The sequence below is a fragment of the Mytilus californianus genome, unplaced genomic scaffold (assembly GCF_021869535.1).
Source record: "Mytilus californianus isolate M0D057914Y unplaced genomic scaffold, xbMytCali1.0.p SCAF_1, whole genome shotgun sequence".
NCBI lineage: Eukaryota > Metazoa > Mollusca > Bivalvia > Mytilida > Mytilidae > Mytilus > Mytilus californianus.
Genome location: NW_026262581.1, coordinates 54,978,892 through 54,996,477, shown reverse-complemented (window position 1 = coordinate 54,996,477; position 17,586 = coordinate 54,978,892). Strand labels below are relative to the sequence as shown.

The 17,586-nt window shown below is 28.7% G+C and overlaps 1 protein-coding gene across 3 annotated transcripts in view; it reads left to right on the top strand.

The window, feature by feature from the left end:
• The window catches only part of LOC127721582 (rho guanine nucleotide exchange factor 3-like), a 29,934-nt gene extending 13,280 nt beyond the window's left edge, over positions 1-16,654 (top strand). Inside the window, exons 2-15 of one of the 3 annotated variants that reach the window (XM_052228364.1) lie at positions 2,582-2,660; positions 3,196-3,264; positions 5,148-5,240; positions 8,210-8,389; positions 8,930-8,992; positions 9,295-9,391; positions 9,820-9,896; positions 10,484-10,640; positions 11,907-11,965; positions 12,583-12,627; positions 13,183-13,284; positions 13,893-13,961; positions 14,548-14,731; positions 15,528-16,654. In XM_052228364.1, the coding sequence (XP_052084324.1) occupies positions 2,582-2,660; positions 3,196-3,264; positions 5,148-5,240; positions 8,210-8,389; positions 8,930-8,992; positions 9,295-9,391; positions 9,820-9,896; positions 10,484-10,640; positions 11,907-11,965; positions 12,583-12,627; positions 13,183-13,284; positions 13,893-13,961; positions 14,548-14,731; positions 15,528-15,742 (1,489 nt within the window). In that variant the 3' untranslated portion in view covers positions 15,743-16,654. Of the gene's footprint in view, positions 1-2,581; positions 2,661-3,036; positions 3,265-4,202; positions 4,439-5,147; positions 5,241-8,209; positions 8,390-8,929; positions 8,993-9,294; positions 9,392-9,819; positions 9,897-10,483; positions 10,641-11,906; positions 11,966-12,582; positions 12,628-13,182; positions 13,285-13,892; positions 13,962-14,547; positions 14,732-15,527 lie in introns of those variants that run through there. The other 2 variants (XM_052228358.1, XM_052228367.1) reach the window with 2 other exon arrangements.
• Positions 16,655-17,586: the final 932 nt, after the last annotated feature.

Here is a 17,586-nt window from a genome sequence, read left to right as displayed (position 1 = left end):
AAGCTCCTTCCTTTTTATATAATTCCTCTCAGTTTGTTTCCAGGGGCGGATCCAGCCATTGTTAAAAAGGGATAAAGGGGGGGGGGGTTCCAACTATATGTCCCCATTCAAATGAATTGATCGTCAAAAAAGGGGGGTTCCTACCCCCAGAGGTTGGAACCCCCCATGGATCTGCCACTGGTTTCAAATGATAGTGATTCAGTTTTAGACAGTTTGTAATTAAGAGGTCATCCTGTTTAACATACATTATCACTCTTCCATAAGCTTTTGTATAAAAAATGTTACAATTGTCTGTACTGAGATTACAACAAAAAAGTAATTACAGATAAAATTTCTAATTTTTTTAAAACATTTTGAATGCATGTAAAAGTAATTAATGAATAAACTTTTTTTCCTTTTTCAGTCATTATGTCAGATAGGCTAGCATGTTTTGAATTAATTCATTTTAAATTATCTATAATGGGAAATGTCACTTGTTTTTTATTTGCATATAATGTCATTATGTTTTAAAATTCCTTTGCGAAAAGATATTTTCCTAGTTGATAAAAGTTCTATAGCATTTGAAGAACTCATCATCATAATTTTGATTTTTTCCTACCATTTGAGGTGAGTGAACTAAAGCATTACCATTTTTTAGCTCATCTGGTCCAAGTTTCTAAGTTCACTTTTGCCATCACTTGGCTTCTGTAGTCTGTTAGTTAACTTTTACAAAGATCACATCCACTGAAACAAGTCCAAATTTAACCAAACTTGGCCACAATCATCATTGGGTGGGAAGTTTAATAAATCTGTCTGATGACCCTGCTTACTGACAAACTTTTGTCTTTTGTCTCTTGAAAACCACTATTGATAGAGAACATCTGACTGGGCAAAGATTTTCAGAATGATGAGATTTACTTCTGTCTATTGACATCAAAACTGTCAGACAACTTCTTATTGCTTTTATTGCTATAATGACAATTTTTCCCAATTTTTTTTCATTTCTGTCTATTATCTTGAAATTTATATTAGATTGACACAAACTTTAAATAGCAAAAATGATCAGTAAAACAAGATCCACAAATAAGTAGGCATGATTTAAATTGTCGATCTACTCCTTATTGCCCTTTGATGGTGATTTTCCCCTGTTTTCATTTTTGCCTATTATTATCTCGAAATTTATAACAGATACATAGGAAATTTAAATTGTCAGTTAACTCTTACTTTATACAATATTATTATTTTAGAATATTATAACTTTTGGCTTCATTATTTTATGACTATTGAGATTCACACATATACACACTTTACCAAATCATACATACTTTATAATGAATTAGTGTTTGCTAAGGAATCTTGTTATTTTGTACTAGCATCCTGATTTCTTCAGTGGTGATATAATCCTTAAGAATTCCAAAAAATTCTATATTGCATTATTATTGTTCATTCTGGCAGATTTTTTTCATTTGAAAAATAATGTTGGTCCATTCTGCCTCCCATTGACAGTATATACAATTTTCCTTGTAGTTGTATTCTTTCTAATATTTATTAAGTTTTGTGGATTAATTTTCAAGACATTATCTTGTATCTGAATATTGGTTGTTTGTTATTTGTTGTTTTTTAACTAATAAAATTCTATTAAAAACACATGTCACTGTCAACAATTTATTATTATTTCTTTACTATTTGTTGACATATCATTATATGCCTTAAGTTGTTTTTGTCAGATTTTGAGATAATATTTATTTTATTGAAATTTTGATTATGAACAAAAGTGACAATTATCCAAGCCAATTATCTATTCTTTTGTTAGTAATTTTCATAATTGATTAAATAAAAAATAATTAGGTGTTGATCCTTTTTGCCAAAGGTCAAATGTCATCCCATAATTAGGGAAGTGTTTGTCAAAGTGGGTGTGTCCAAGCCTACACAGATGTGACAAGCATTTAAATAATACTTTGATCTTGTAAAAAGATAAAAGGAAGTTTATATAAGACAGCTTGAGTAAAAGAGCTGTCAAAACAATTAGATACTCAAAATGGCTTCTCCTCCACTCCATGTCTCATTTAGTCCTGAAAGTTCTGAGAGATTTACATGTGATATTTTACAAAGAGATCCTTTCATTATGGAAGAGTAGGTTATTTTACATACATATATGGCTAATAACAAGGATATTATAAAAAATGATATCCAAGGACTATTTTGTATTAAATCCAAAGAAGGTAGTATCATAATAATTGTTCAACTTAAAACTTACCCCAAAATGTTTTTATCTAAATGAAGACACATTGTGACAGTGTTGTCATTACTTTTTCACCATCAATAATTGTGTTAATCAGGCAAACAATTTTCTGGAAAATATATGTAATTGTCATTAAAAAAAACAGTGCTTTTGTACTTTGTAGTAATAAAAAATCTCTAAATGATATTTTTTCATACATTTTTTTTGACTAAATTTAGTAAACAAAATTAAAAAAAATGAGTAAAATAGAATAAACCTATTGGTTAAAATATGAAAATATAACTTTTACACTTATTTATCATTTCTAATATTTGGTAATTCATAAAATGTAGTTGTATGTTAGATATTATTTTTTTACAGAATACCAGAAATTAAAGATGTGAAGAGTTCTAGAAGACACTCTATCATTGGTCTAGCCAGCTTTGACTTTCCTGTACTGGTAAGTATATCTATAGAAGTTGATATTTTTTAAGCTAGGAAACATACAGTTATATGATATTTACGCATATTTCAATATGAAACTGATTGATAGTTAACAATTTGTTCCATCTAGGGAAACTTTTAACTACTGGCATCTTTGGCACTAAAAAAAAGAATTGATATGGAAGTCCCAAACATGGGTATTTAATTATATTTTGTTCCAATTTATATCAAAGGGGAAAACTCGAAGTGCATATAATACTTTGACTGGGGAAAATGTGGTAAGAGTAGGGATATAGGAATAAGTATGTTTATATGTCAAAGATCATGATTATATCAGTGCCAAAATCTAGTTGTAATTAATTGAACATGACACATAAATAAATGTTGCTCAATATTATTAGAGCAAGATGACAGTAACAGAAGACTTAATTATACTTATATATATAAACAATGATTTACTCAACAACTACCTGTTTTATAAAGTAACATACTGGGAAAACAACACTGGTTGTGTGGATTATTATGATGACATGATAAATTATTTTTTCCAGCGCAAAAGAAAGAGAAAGACTGCTGATGAAGACACCATAAGTGTTCAGAGTTTAGATGTAACAGTCAAGGTATGATAACACTTAATTCATTAGCATTTTCGTAATTAATTTGTTCAATTGTCTGATTTTATTGTAAAAATGATATGAACAATGGGAGATAACTCATGAATTTTATCAATCTGAAATTTATCATTTAAACTATGTCGTTTTCAGCCTAATCAGGGTCTTATCTAGGTTGAGATATGTGAATAATTTCTGTATTTGCACAATGCTACATGTGAGAATAAAAGATTTTATGAAGTATTACCAACCAGTCAATTAAAGAAACAATAAGTAAAATGATGAAAATTGTCATGTTATATAATTAGAATCTCCATCTTGGGATTAATTGTGTCATTACATCTCCTTTTCATTGATTTTTATATTAGCCTTGTGATTTAATTATAAGGGGTAACTTCATCATGTAACCCCCCACCAAAAAAAATGTGATAATAAAATACTCTCAAAATGCTCAATGTATAAAAATAATCATACACAATAATCTATAATGATAATTTTTAGTTGATTACTTTCGAAATGCTTGTAGCTGTTACTGATAATGACAAGGCGTTAAAAACCTTGGTAAACAGAAAAGACAAACATAATATTTTATTACATCATTGATAAAAAAGTGTAGCATTTGTAAATAAATAAATATGTTTCTAATTAAAAAACAACATGTTACTTGCAGACTCAATGGTTAATTAATTGTTGTTTGTCAGAAGGAATATTTTCAATTACACAGAACAGACACTTATTACGTTTTTTTGTCTGACAGTTAAATTCTAGTTTAAAGCCAAAAGTTGTTATGTAATACTTATTAAGTGTTTTCTTCTAACAAGTAAAGGATGTTAATTGTTTATGTAATGTATTAGTTTGCACCTATCAACACAAAAAGAATAAATATCAATTTAAAGGCATAATCCTCCCACAAGATGAAAACAATAAACAAATTGCTTTTTGATAGTAGGTATGAAGATCAAAATACCTGTATTTATAGGTAAAACATGTGACTCATGTATACCTACATGTCAATTTCCTTACTTCTTTAATGTCTTAGTCATGTTAAAGATATGAAGGTTTTTTGGGCCTATATGTTATGGAAACAGCTGATGTAAAAAAAGGAATACAATTTTGCAAACAATTTGTTGTTCAAGCAAGTTGTAGTGCAAAATATTGTTTATTGGATTTTAATCCTAACCAGGTAATTGTTAATTAACTTATATATTTTTTTTTTATTTCTTTGTTGTATTAGAAATGTAAAAAAATTTGTAATAGGAAATTTATTAGCTGACAACATGGACAATAATTGTTTGTTAAATATCCTGTAGCAAACATTTCATACACATTCAAGTACATGCAAATAAGGGTCAACTCTTTAAAAAGATTTTAAAGATTTTTTTTAATTGTCTAAATGTTGAATTTTATTGCTTTATTTACATAATCAATGATCCTTATATTTCATTATAAATAGCCAAGAAGTTTAAAATTCTTTCTCAAATGATTGTTTTACTACATATAGTAGTTGCTCAATGATTCACACACAGTTTCCTTGAATGGGACCCACAAAGTAACAAATCAATCTTCAGACCACCAGACTTTTGATTATCAATAAATAAGTTTGCAGTATTACTGCTATTATAAATGCCAAATCAATATTTAAGGTTTTTCTCTGCATACTTGTAAATTCTTGATGGTGCTGTATTAATAAAATAGATATTGATCTGAAATGCACTGCATCACTGTTATATATAACAACTGTTTTACCAAGTACCAGGGGATTAAAGCTAACATGACATGTTATTAACATCATTATCCTTTCATCTGATCAGATTGGCTGTACATATGAGATTTGTAATTAGCCTTAGTTACGGATAAATGACCATTTTCACATGTGTTTTATTGTCTTGCAGAAAAAGAGTCGTAAATCATTACTGAGGGTATCTTCAATTGCCAACCTGCTTTCTCCTTCCAAGTCGGCCAAAAAGGGTTCAGAAACATTCCAGGTAAGCTGATTTTTATTTGATAACATGAAAAAAACTTATGCATGGTCTTTTAGCTTTAATAAGACTGGGTTATGAGTGAGATTAATTAGTTTATTTGATTGATTTTTATCTCATTTAGTTGACATAACTATCAATACATTTTAGTTGATCTAATCTGTTTAGAGGAAGTAATGTCATATTGTCATGATTAAAACATGTTTAGGGTGGAACTAAAATAATATAGATTAGAATTAAAAGAATAGCCATAATTTTTGGAAAAATGGATCGATTAATATCTGCATTAAATTTATGTGTAAATCTTTTATCATGGTTTTCTACTTTCTTCAACTTGAGTTCAAACAAAATAAATGTGTAGTAAAATGTTTTTGCCCAAACGAGATCAAAATCTATTGCTTAAACTTTTACTGAGGAAGTTGAAAAAAAATGCTATAAAAATAACTAATGTAAAATGATTTATGTTTTTAAATCCTGTCACTGTCTTGCTTAAACTGTTGTCGGGGTCAATTAATAGGCTTAACATTTGGTAAAATTAAAAACATGATAAGACATAGAAAACATAATTTTAAGAATCAGTTTCTCTGTAACTTACAAAATAATAATTGGCTGAATTCAAGATTATTTCATTGAGTTAAAATAATGAAGTTGATCAAAATTTTGTAGTTTAGACATAATGTGATAATTTAAAGTTATTTTTGGTTGAAAAACAACTATACTATTGAATATCTTTCCCATGGAGAAGTTTGAATGATAAACACCCCTTGGCATAAGATATGTAACATGTAACTACTGGTAGGTAATATATCTAGTCAATTTGAATCACTTTTAGGGTAATGACCTTCAGAGTATATTTTTGTTGCGGATATTTATTTTTAACCTGTTAAGAGTGCAAATAACAATAAAAAATTGATAATCAAAGCCACACGATTTTATAATTTGGTAATTATAAAGATATTGTTTTTAAAAATGAATTACATAATAATATTGTGTGATCAACATTCTGTATAAATTTCAGGAGGCAAATTATGTAAGAAATTTAAAATACATTAGCAGCTAGTCAGATTTTTTTCTTCAATTCTGCTCTAAGTTAACACTCATTGTGCTTGCATATCAAAATGTATTATTTTCTCAGACTAAAACAGTTTATTTGGAAGGTTCAAGGTAGTCATAATGCTTAATTCCTGAAATAAAATGATTGTTGATTTATTGTAGTTACTTAATTGACAGAAATTCTCAGTTGTGTAAAATGGTGAACCATAGTGTATCAGAATACTGACGAACGTTTCATTTTTTAATGCCGTTATTTTCTGAAAGTTTTGCATTTTTCATGATCTTTGCAACTATTACGGTTAACATTTGTGAAAATGAAGCCTGATTGTAGCAATAACTAATGAAATATTTTTTCAACTTATTCTAAAGTCTAGCGTCATTATAGTAAATTAAATTTGTTGATATATGAATGAGTTTGGGCATATTTCCATCCATTTTGACAACAACGGGAAATAGCTTTAACGCAAATTACATCCAATGAAAACTATCTATATATTCCCATAAAGAGTCAGAACGATTTTGATAAAAATAACATCAGTGCTTAATTGGTACACTATAACTTGCTTAGATTTTAAGTGTTTTAAGAAATTAACAGCAGTCAGCAGGGTCATCCATAGACCCAAAAATAAATTCTCAAAATGATGGGTCAAGCCTTTTGACCGTAAATTTTGAAGAAAATAAGATAATGTGGTATTATTTTCAAGGAGACATGTCTTCACTAAAGACCAAATGTCAGAAGTTAACAACTGAAAGTTGTCATTGGACTTCTACTTGAGAAGTGATGTAATTTTTTGCTATAGATATTTAAGTGAAGTCATAAACCTCAAGATTTATATGTTCGAGTGCAGCTTTAGTGTGTGTTTGTGAACACTTGAGAACAAAGCATCTGTTTTAGAGATATATTTGATGTAGCCATTTGTACATACCATACCCCTGTGTATAATCATAGAAACTGTTGAATCTCATCAAGCATGATTCATAAACATGTGATAAAGCAACTTTTACTCCAAATATTGACTTTTAATTATACAGAAATGACATAAGCATAAGAGACTGTTTTCTTTTGTCGGCTTTACTTCTGTAAACATTTATTTAAAGCCAACACTTTCTTAAAAAAACATGCTTTGTATACCTACTTTTTATAGTTTGTTATTCTCGTTTCTCTTTGTATTGAAGTAAACTTTAGAGTTGAACATAAACACTTGAGGATTAAGTCATAGAAAACAATAGTCATTTGAGAAATTTTATTAATTTAACATCACTGTTTGTTTCTTGGTTTAGTGCAAAACCCACCTGAAAATATATGTTTTTGTTTGCATTAAAGTTCATTGAAATTGAAATCATTTGTTGTGTTTTTGTATCAAAATGTTGAAATATTAGAATTATGCTATTCCAAATGGTCTTTAGTTGAAAATCTTTTTTTGTGTGTGTGTTTTTGAAACAGATTATTTTAAATGAATGTAACCTAATATGTAAAATATGTAAAATGTAATATCCATGGGGCATACTCTTGAAAAATCCTTTCAAATTACATAAAAAGATTGACCTGTCTCTTTAACGATGTTTTACACATATTCAAATGTAGTATTCAAAAATTGGTTGTGGGTAAAGTACAAAACATGTCTATTTAATCAAGGTCAATATGACCTACAAATAAATACTTGAGTAATTTTGAGAACCTTGGAGGGATCAGTTTCTCTGGTTCCTTTTGTGTTTTTTTACTGATTCTTCATACATCAACAACACAGTCTGAGAGTTTTTGATAGTACTACAAAGTTCTGGAATCTTTATTGACTAAACCAATAGTTTATGCTTGATGTTCATTTTCATAACTTATATGCAATAATATTGTTTTAACAATGGCTCGTCCAAATCTTATACATTTCTAATTAGTGATAACTTTGATATTTTACTTTTACCAGCGTTCCATCAGTTTCAAGGTTCCACCATCACCAGCAAACAAGGTCAATGTTACTCCCTACAAAGCACCTCAACCTTCCCCGGCGAAAAGAAGACTTAGTCGGACCTGGAGTGACATGATTTGTACAACTGTCGGCAACCTTCCAACAGAACTTAGTCACAGAGACATCAAAAGACAAGAGGTAAGAATTAAAGAGATTTGTTAATTACCTACCAAGTTTTATTAAGCAATGAAATATCATGATTAATCTGGAAGATGTTTCTAGCTTTTCCTTGGTGCTAATGACATCACGTAATATTTTAATGTCAGTTGCATAAAAAATAACAGATGCTTATATAGAAATCAGTATTTAATTTTGTTTGTACTTTCTTTCTTGTTCTTATTGTATTGAGCTGTTTAACTGCATTTTTACAGATGGTTATTCAAACTAGCAGCAACTAAAAATATTTGAAAATATAAAATGAAAATTTAAATTTAACAAAAAATATCCAGGGAGAACAGAAAGAATTTATGAAATCTAAGGTAGACTGATGATACAATTTGTCCTTTATGAACTTTACCCAGTGTGTTTTCTAAATACAGAGAGTAATTTAATTGGGAACATGTAAAAATAAAATATATTGATAAAAGATTTTAATATATATGGTGAATACTTTTTTCTAAATAAGACCAAGAGAACAATAATGGCAATGTTATCATTTAAACATTTTCTTCCTTTCAGGCAATTTACGAGCTATATCAAAGTGAAAATGATCTGGTAGAGGACCTCAACATTGTTAAAAAGGTAAGATTACATCACAGATGACATGCAATTAAAGTTTTCATGTTATGTAATTAGAAAGCAGAACAGGACACAATATAATTCTTTTTAGTTTTAAGTTTTATTGAATTTATTGTATTACATTAAAGAGTTCAAAACTTATTAGGAGATATTTATGAATACCAATTAGATCATTTATAATAAAAACAATCCCAAAGTCAGAGTGAGGCCTTCAACACATATCAAAAGTTTAACTATTGCATTTTGTCAGTTTCTATGAAATATGCCTTTTGTTCTATGATTAATAACAGTTTTATTTATAACAGACTTATCATGATTCCTTGAAGAAGCTACAGTTGTTGTCAGATGGTGAACTGAAGCAGATATTTGGTCCCATTGATGAGCTGATTCCAATACATGAAGGTTGGTTTATACCGGTTATTATGATTAAGTGAGATGGATGTTGGGTAAATGTCAGTTAGACATCAACCCAAAGAAAACAGCATGAGTTAGTTACCATACTGCAAAAAAATACTTATCTTGAGGGTATGCTTCAGAAAGGGTACCTTGATTTTGATATATGTATTACTGGAAGGGTAAAGAAAGAGAAAAGGTGAATACATCCACTTTTTAAGGGCGAAAAAAAACAATATTATCAGTTGATAAACAGACTGTTTGATACTCTAGTGCCAATAAACTGGACAGTTTCAGTACATGATGACACAATTAACTATATTCTGTAAACATAAGTAACCTGTGTTTTTTATCAAAGTTTTAGTGTCATGACTTGCTTTATATCTTCAATTTGAAGAAAATTTATAGGAGTATTGTATGTATTTGTGATTTTTCAGACTTGTGTAACAGACTCCAGAACCAGAGGTTACCAGATGGTACTACACAGTGTGTTGGTGAGCTCTTAAAAGAATGGGTAAGTTTTAAAAACTTAAAGATAGATTACCATAAAATTAAACTGAAAGATAGATTACCATAAGATTAAACTGAAAGTTAGATTACCATAAGATTAAACTAAAAGAGAGAGGCAATCGATTAACGAATTTAACAAGAAATTTGGTATTTGCATGCTAGTAAATTTATGCTATTAAACAGCAAGCTTTGTTATATCAGTGTTTAATTATAAGAATTGTACCATAGAATTATTTAATACAGTTTATTCATTTAGGTACCAATGTAAAAATGGACAAATTTCCTTTTTTTTTAAGAAGTTTATATAAAACTAATTAGTTAAATGACATTTGAAAGAATGCATAAAATATATAATTACTGACCACAAAATATGAAAAAAAAATACCAGTGTATTTATAAGAAATATAATAGTCATAACGAGAGTTACATGTATGAAGTAAATGTCAACTAACCCACAATTGACACGTAGAAGTCACCTAATTGTAAGCAAAGAACAGGCATCTTAAACGACCTTGAATACTCATGAAGGTCTTGCACGGTCGTTTGTTTGAAGAATATGAAAAATATTCATTATTTTGATATTGTTTACAGGTTCCTAATTTGCATCACTATATATCCTTCTGTGCCAATCAAGTGTTTGGGAAAGCCTTGTTAGATGAGAAGAAGAACGACGAAGCAGTAGAAGATTTCTTACAAAGGTGTCAAGACTCTCCATTCAGCAGGAAACTTGACCTGTGGACCTTACTAGGTAAATTGTCTTATTTGAAATAAATTCTTAATTTCAAAATTAAATCATGTTCTGTGCACAATAAGAACCAACTCTTTAAGGGGTCTGTAGGTGATCTGTTGCCAAGCTAAATTTCTGTCCTTGTCCAATATACCGTTATTTTCCAGTGGCAGTCAAAATGTCCAGGACCATCATCCGGAATGTTCTCTATTGCAAGACCTACCTATTGTTTTATTGTTAATTTGTTCTCATCCCGAAACATGCATGAAATATTTGCCACTGGATAAAAAGCAACCAACAATCAAGCATTCAATCAATATTAATTGGACTATTGTTTGAAAAGCTTTATCAAAGGATTGGCAGGGACTCTGTATACATTTTAAATGGAATTTTGTAATTTAGAAAAAGAATATATTTTTAATTACAATGTATGATCTACACTATAAAAGCTTAAAAAGCCTTTCAATCATTTTCCCTGGAAATTTTTTGTAAGAATTATATAGGTATTCAGTTGAAAATATATTGTATTAGACTTTTAACAAAAGAAATATCTATAGTTGGTTTGATAATTTATAAGTTTCAGACTTTTCTCACAAATAATAAATCTCAAAATATATCAGCTTATATTTGATGGACACACTATTATGTTCATCTGCATTCAACAGATTTTCACTGATGTAACCAAAACAGTTAAAAATATAATCTCATGAATAAAAAACCATCATATTTGTTCAAATTGTTTAAAAAGACAAATCTGTTCATTTTTTGTTGGAATTATTTTTCATATTGAATATTTTTAATGACCTACTTTTTTTCCTGACTGAATTTCCTAACCAATTTTTAATTTCAATGTTACACAAATGTGTTTTTATGTTGTAATTGTCTACAGAAATAGAATTTGTTGATTGTGGCAGGTACGGATTATGTTCTGAGAAATTTTAGAAGCAAAATGTATTTAATTGATTATAAGGACAAAGATAAAACCTAGAATTTGTACTTATAATTTGAAAAATGATTTTTAATTCTAGATGAACGAATAAGGGCTTCCTTAATTGAAAATATGTGAAACTGTCACTCCTTCTTGTTGACCAAGTCTCTCTCCTTGAAGAAAAATTGTATTCTGCCTAACTTTGAAACCATTTTTTGTTTTTAATTATACACTGAAATATTATCCTTTTTTTTGGAGATTGAGAAATCTGATTTTTGGCAGCAATCTGAGTGTGTGCCTTTATTTCGTTTCTGTAGTAATATTTGTTATATACTAACAGAACAATTCTTGTTTTACAGATGGTGCTAGAGGAAAATTTGTCAAGTATCCACTTCTGATGAAGACTATCCAGAAATATGTAAGTGTTCAAATAGTATATCTTATCACCTCAAACTAAATATTGTGTATTAAATAAATTCAAAACATTTTGATGTTGATAATTTTTTGGTTTTGATTAAACTTGCTCTGACAGTTGAAATAAAGTCTATGGATAAAAACTTTCATATATATGATTATTTAGAAAAATGCTACTTGTATATTTTTACTTTTGAAAAACATTGATTTTACCAATTGTTTTCATAATATTCAATATAAAGATAAGGAGAGGTGGTATGATTGCCAATGAGACAACTCTCCCCGAGTTCAAATGAAGTGATTTAAGCAATTATAGACAACCGTACGGCCTTCAACAATGAGAAAAACCCATACCGTATAGTCGGCTATAAAAGGCCCCGACATGAAAAATATGAAACAATTCAATTGTGAAAACTAACGCCCTAATTTATTACAAAACAATTTATGAAAAAACAAATATGACAGACATGAACCAATGACAAGTATACATATTAAATCTTATAAACACAATATTAACAATGATAGATGGATTTGAAAATAATTGTAAATCTTAAATTAAATATTATCTTGTCACTATCAATTATTAAAATGTCATTTAAAGTAATATATTTATTTTTACAGGTATCTGTTCTAGATGAGGAAGACAATAAGAATTTGGCAGAAGCTGTAAGTTGAACATATAAATTGCTTGACTTCTTGTTATGAGGTTTTATTATAATAATGATTTTTCGGGAGAGAGAGTTTTTAAAAGTTTGACAGTCTTAAGATCTATGCCATTCAATGATTTACATAAACCTGATGTAAAGTCTTCTTGCTTTATATATGTATTTTAAACTAAACACAAAAAAATGAATATGATATTTGAAATTTTTCAAGTAGTTACCTTTAAGTGCATGTTTGTCATTATTGAAAATTCTTGTGGAAATGAAAAAGTCCATCCCAGCAGCTTGCTATTTTACACTCTCATAGAATTTTGTTTACTAGGGTCAAATTCACTGTAAATCAGAATTTCTTGAATATTTAACACATGTAAAGTTTTCAAATTTGGAAATGCTGTCAGATGATAACATTAACCTCCCTTAAAAACAACAAAGTAAAAAACGAGTGTTTTAAACAAGGTATATAATCTTAAAATTCAATTGTTTAAATCATGTATGAATATAAAGTTAAATTAGATTTCAATACTTGAAATTTTATTTTATAATTTAATTTATATTGCAGATCAAGTTGGCAGAGAATGTGATTGCTGAAGCTGACAGAGAGATGGGTAAAGCCAAGTGTAACTACTTCAGAGCCAAGATCAACTTCATTTATGAAGAAGAGGTAACAATGATTAAAGTTTTATATATTTTTTGTAACAGATTCTTGTAAAAAGAAATCAACAAATATATTGTTAGATGAATAACAAATATTTATTAATATATGTAATTTTGTTGTCAAAATACTCTTGACAAAACTTTTTCTGTTTTATTCATGTTACATCAAAGAAAATTCTTTTACTTTTCTTTTTTTTTTAATTTTCTTTTTTGGGAAGGGATGGGGTCTCCTCAGTCATTGTGTCAGTTGATAATAGTTAAAATTTTATAAAAATACCAAAAGTAGTCATGGATAAAAAAAATTAACAAAAATTTACATTTGAATGCTTCAGGTAGTAATGAATACAATTATTCCATCTTGAAATAATTCAACATATTGCTGAAGAACAAGAACATCTTTACTGAATGTAAACACCAATTATGATTGAATAAAAAAATATAATTTTATACATTTCTGCTTATTAGGAATATTTGTGCTTTTAAGTTGTCTAAATTGAGTAATTTCAGATCTTTTTTTTAATTCATATTGAGGACAGTTGAACATTTATAATCAGGTTAAAATATATTATTTGTATGGAAAAACATCTATGTATAACAATACTTTGTGTGTTTCAGACATGCCAGTCATTAGAAGATTCTACAACTTTGGTGTGTAGTGGTTCACTGAAGAATAACAAAGGCAGTGTAAGTAGATTTTGCTATTAAAGATAATTATGTTTTTTTTGTTATCATTGAATAAAAGATAGAGTATGTTATATAAATAATAAATAAAATGAGATGTGGGGTACACAGCAAATATACAGCAACCCTAACAACAGAAATACCAAGAAGACATCTAGAGAGTATTGTACAGTCTTCAACAATAATAAGGTGTCTTTACTATATGTTTAATTTTAAATCATCAAAATTTATGTATGAAATGTCACAGATATTCATTGCAGAATGCAAAGCATAGAGAAAATAATATGATGGCATAAAAAAATTGTAAAAGCTTTTTAAGGTCGAAAATGCCTTATTGTCTGATGATTTTATCTGGCATATGTTCAGTGACTGCCTAAAAAACATTTATATATTTTTTTTGATTAATCGCATAATTTTTTTCAGTTGTTACAAATATAAGGGAATATATGGTATATAGAATCATTGCAAGGTATACATGTCTATCAGACAGGGTTCACCTGACTCATGGTTCATGAATTTTAAGTGTTTGTGATTACATGTGTCTTACCTATTATTCAGAATAATGTATTCTTTATATTTATTTTTACAGAAACTACATGTTTTCCTGTTTGATGAGGTGTTGGTGGTGACAAGACTCAATAGCCAGAGTGGACAACAGACTTTCCAAGTGTACAGACAGCCTATCCCTGTAGACCAACTGGTTGTTACTGACCTGAAAGATGGGGAAGTCAAGATGGGTTCATTCAGGAGTGCTTTTGGATCTGGACAAACAGGTAAGACATTAACTGTTATCTTGACTTTTCTTTGAATGATTTTGTCAAATTTATATTTTGTAAATTCAGAAATTTTCACTTTCGATTTATTGTGATTTTTGAGCAAGGAACACAAATTTGGATTAGCTATTATGATTTCAGGAAAGGCTTCGTTCCAATAATGCCATTATAATTTATAATGAAATTTTTGTTTCTTATAACCTAAATGCAATTTTCACAATGATGAAAGTTGACAAAAATTTCTGAATTTGCAGTAAAGCAAAGTATCTGTGATTTTCACCAGAACTTAAGTTTAAAAAATTTACTTAACAGGTTACCTTTATTTGTTAATCAGTTTGATAAGTCATGTACTGCTAAAATTAGAGAAATACAAGGGATAAATACTCTCATGAATCAAAATAAAAATGAGGAAAATCATTGTTAAAACCACAAAAGCAAAAGACCTCCCCAGCGAACAACATGTGGTTTGATTGCCTTCGAGACAACTTTTACAAAAAGACCAAAGGATGTAATGTAAACAAGGGAAGGTCACTGAATGGCCTTTGACAATTAGCATACCAAATACTGTATAGTAAGCTATAAAAGGCCCAAGACAACAAAATGTGAAATTGAATGGTCAAATGTCAGATTTCAGATTTATATTTTTTTCTGACAATTGAATAAACTTTTTTTGTATTGCCTTATGTAAGTTAAGGCTTACTCTTGCTATGAGACACCAGGAAATTACAATTGAGAACACTTCATTAAGAAAGTTGTAAAAAATTTTATGTTTAAATTTTATTTCTTTTTTTTACAGTAAAAAATGTCTTCCGAGTGTCATTCAGCGAACAAGATAAAGGCCAGTCACACACATTGATAGCAGCTGACGAGCATGACAAAAGACAGTGGTTAATCTGCTTTCAGAAATTGGTCCATATTGTTTCCTCTGAAGCTGTAAAGATTGGTGAAAGTAAAGACAAGTTAAAGGCACCTGGTGTAGAAAAGTCAAAAGAGACCAAGAAGGGAACTTAGTCGTTCAACAAGTCTTTCAATGGACATATCCTAGTGCTATATAATACTCATAACTCTTTGTTAATGTATTGTTTTACATAAATATGTTAATGATTGTTAAAATTATATTGAGTCAAACTTATAGTCATGTAGATAAAATGTTAAAGAAAAAAATCTTTTAAGTTGTGGAAAAAAGTCTGCCTTAATACAGGTCCAGTTAAACTGGTCATTTTATTGGGTTGTTAAGAATTTTGTTTAGGATTTTTTTAAAGGTTTTTTAGAACATAGTATGTTTTGTTTTGAATTTTAAGTTTTTAGGGAATAAGTATTTTGAGATGTATTTTTTTTAAATCAGCATTTTTAATGTATGCTACCTCATGAGAATACAGTGTACAGTTTGATTATTGACAAGCCCTTTAAAGGTGCTCTATTTCATGTCATCATCTACCATGTAAGTTTTAAGTCCTGTAAAAATCATTAATGTGTGTTCCTATGATAATTATTCCATTTTGTTATATTTTTTAACCATTGTTTTGTTATAATTTAGTGCCATAGGAGTGTGATGTTAAATAGCAATGATTTAAAAAGATAGACAAGACTTAAAAGAAATACAACAATATCTGTAAAAAAAAATTCTCTAATATTTTGTATGTAATGAAGATATGAAAACAATGACTGTTCATTAAAATTACAACTTAAAAAAAAGTTAATTCAAGCAAATCATACAGGATGTATATTTCAACTTTATTTGCTAAAAATTCAAGCATGTTTCTGTACAAAATTTCAAAATTCTAAGTCAAGAGAAATATATTGAACATTACAAATTTATAAATTACATGTCTAAGTTGTTTAAAATGAAAGGTTGCTATATATGATATGTAAATATAAACATGTACAATAATGTATATACAACAATAAATATATAATAATGTTTTCTGTTGTTTATTCTTTGAACAATTGTTAACCATGAATTGTGTCTAATTTTGGCTATTGCATTTTTTTGCCATACCTGCAATATATCCAAATAATAAAAAGTCTAAAATCAACAATTTATGATGCATTGACTTGATTATATGTATCAGCATTTCGTGTGTATTTTAGTCTAGACGTCATCTAATTAGCAATCAAGGTGACCTCCAAAGACTGCCGACTGTCATATTACCCAATATAAACATAAATATAGATCTAGATATAAATAGATAGCGAACACATGCAATTGGATTTTTCTAGGTCTGTTTGATTTCTTATAGGTTCAAAAAATATGATAACCATAGCTTTTACCTGTACAAGAATGAGTTTTTGTGGATCGAATCAGTCCACTAAATGTTTCATTTTCAATGTTGACATTCTTTCCAATTTAACATGCCCAGTACAAGCGTAAACTTCAAGTGAATAATTCATCAGCGATGTTTCTTAACTTATTTTGACAAAATTGAACCAAATTGGCTGCTAAAAGCAAATTATTATTTCACTATTTCAATTTCATTAATGATGGGGAAAAAAATAATCTTATCTTAATTTTTGTCGAGCCTGCAACTTCTGTCGCAGAAAGCTCAACATAGGGATAGTGATCTGGTGGCGATGACAGCGTTAACTAACTTCTTAATATTTCAGAAGGTAAAAGACCTTGATGCTTCATTCTTTGTATATAGATTCCTTATGATTTGAAGTTTCCGTCTGTCATATGTCCATTGTCCTTGACCTCATTTATGGTTCAGTGACTACTTGAAAAAAAAAGTTAAGATTTTTTGTAATGTTAATTTCTCTCTTATTATGAGTAATAGGATAACTATATTTGGTATGTGCGTAGCTCGCAAGGTCCTCATGCCTGTCAGACAGTTTTCACTTGACATTGACCTCATTTC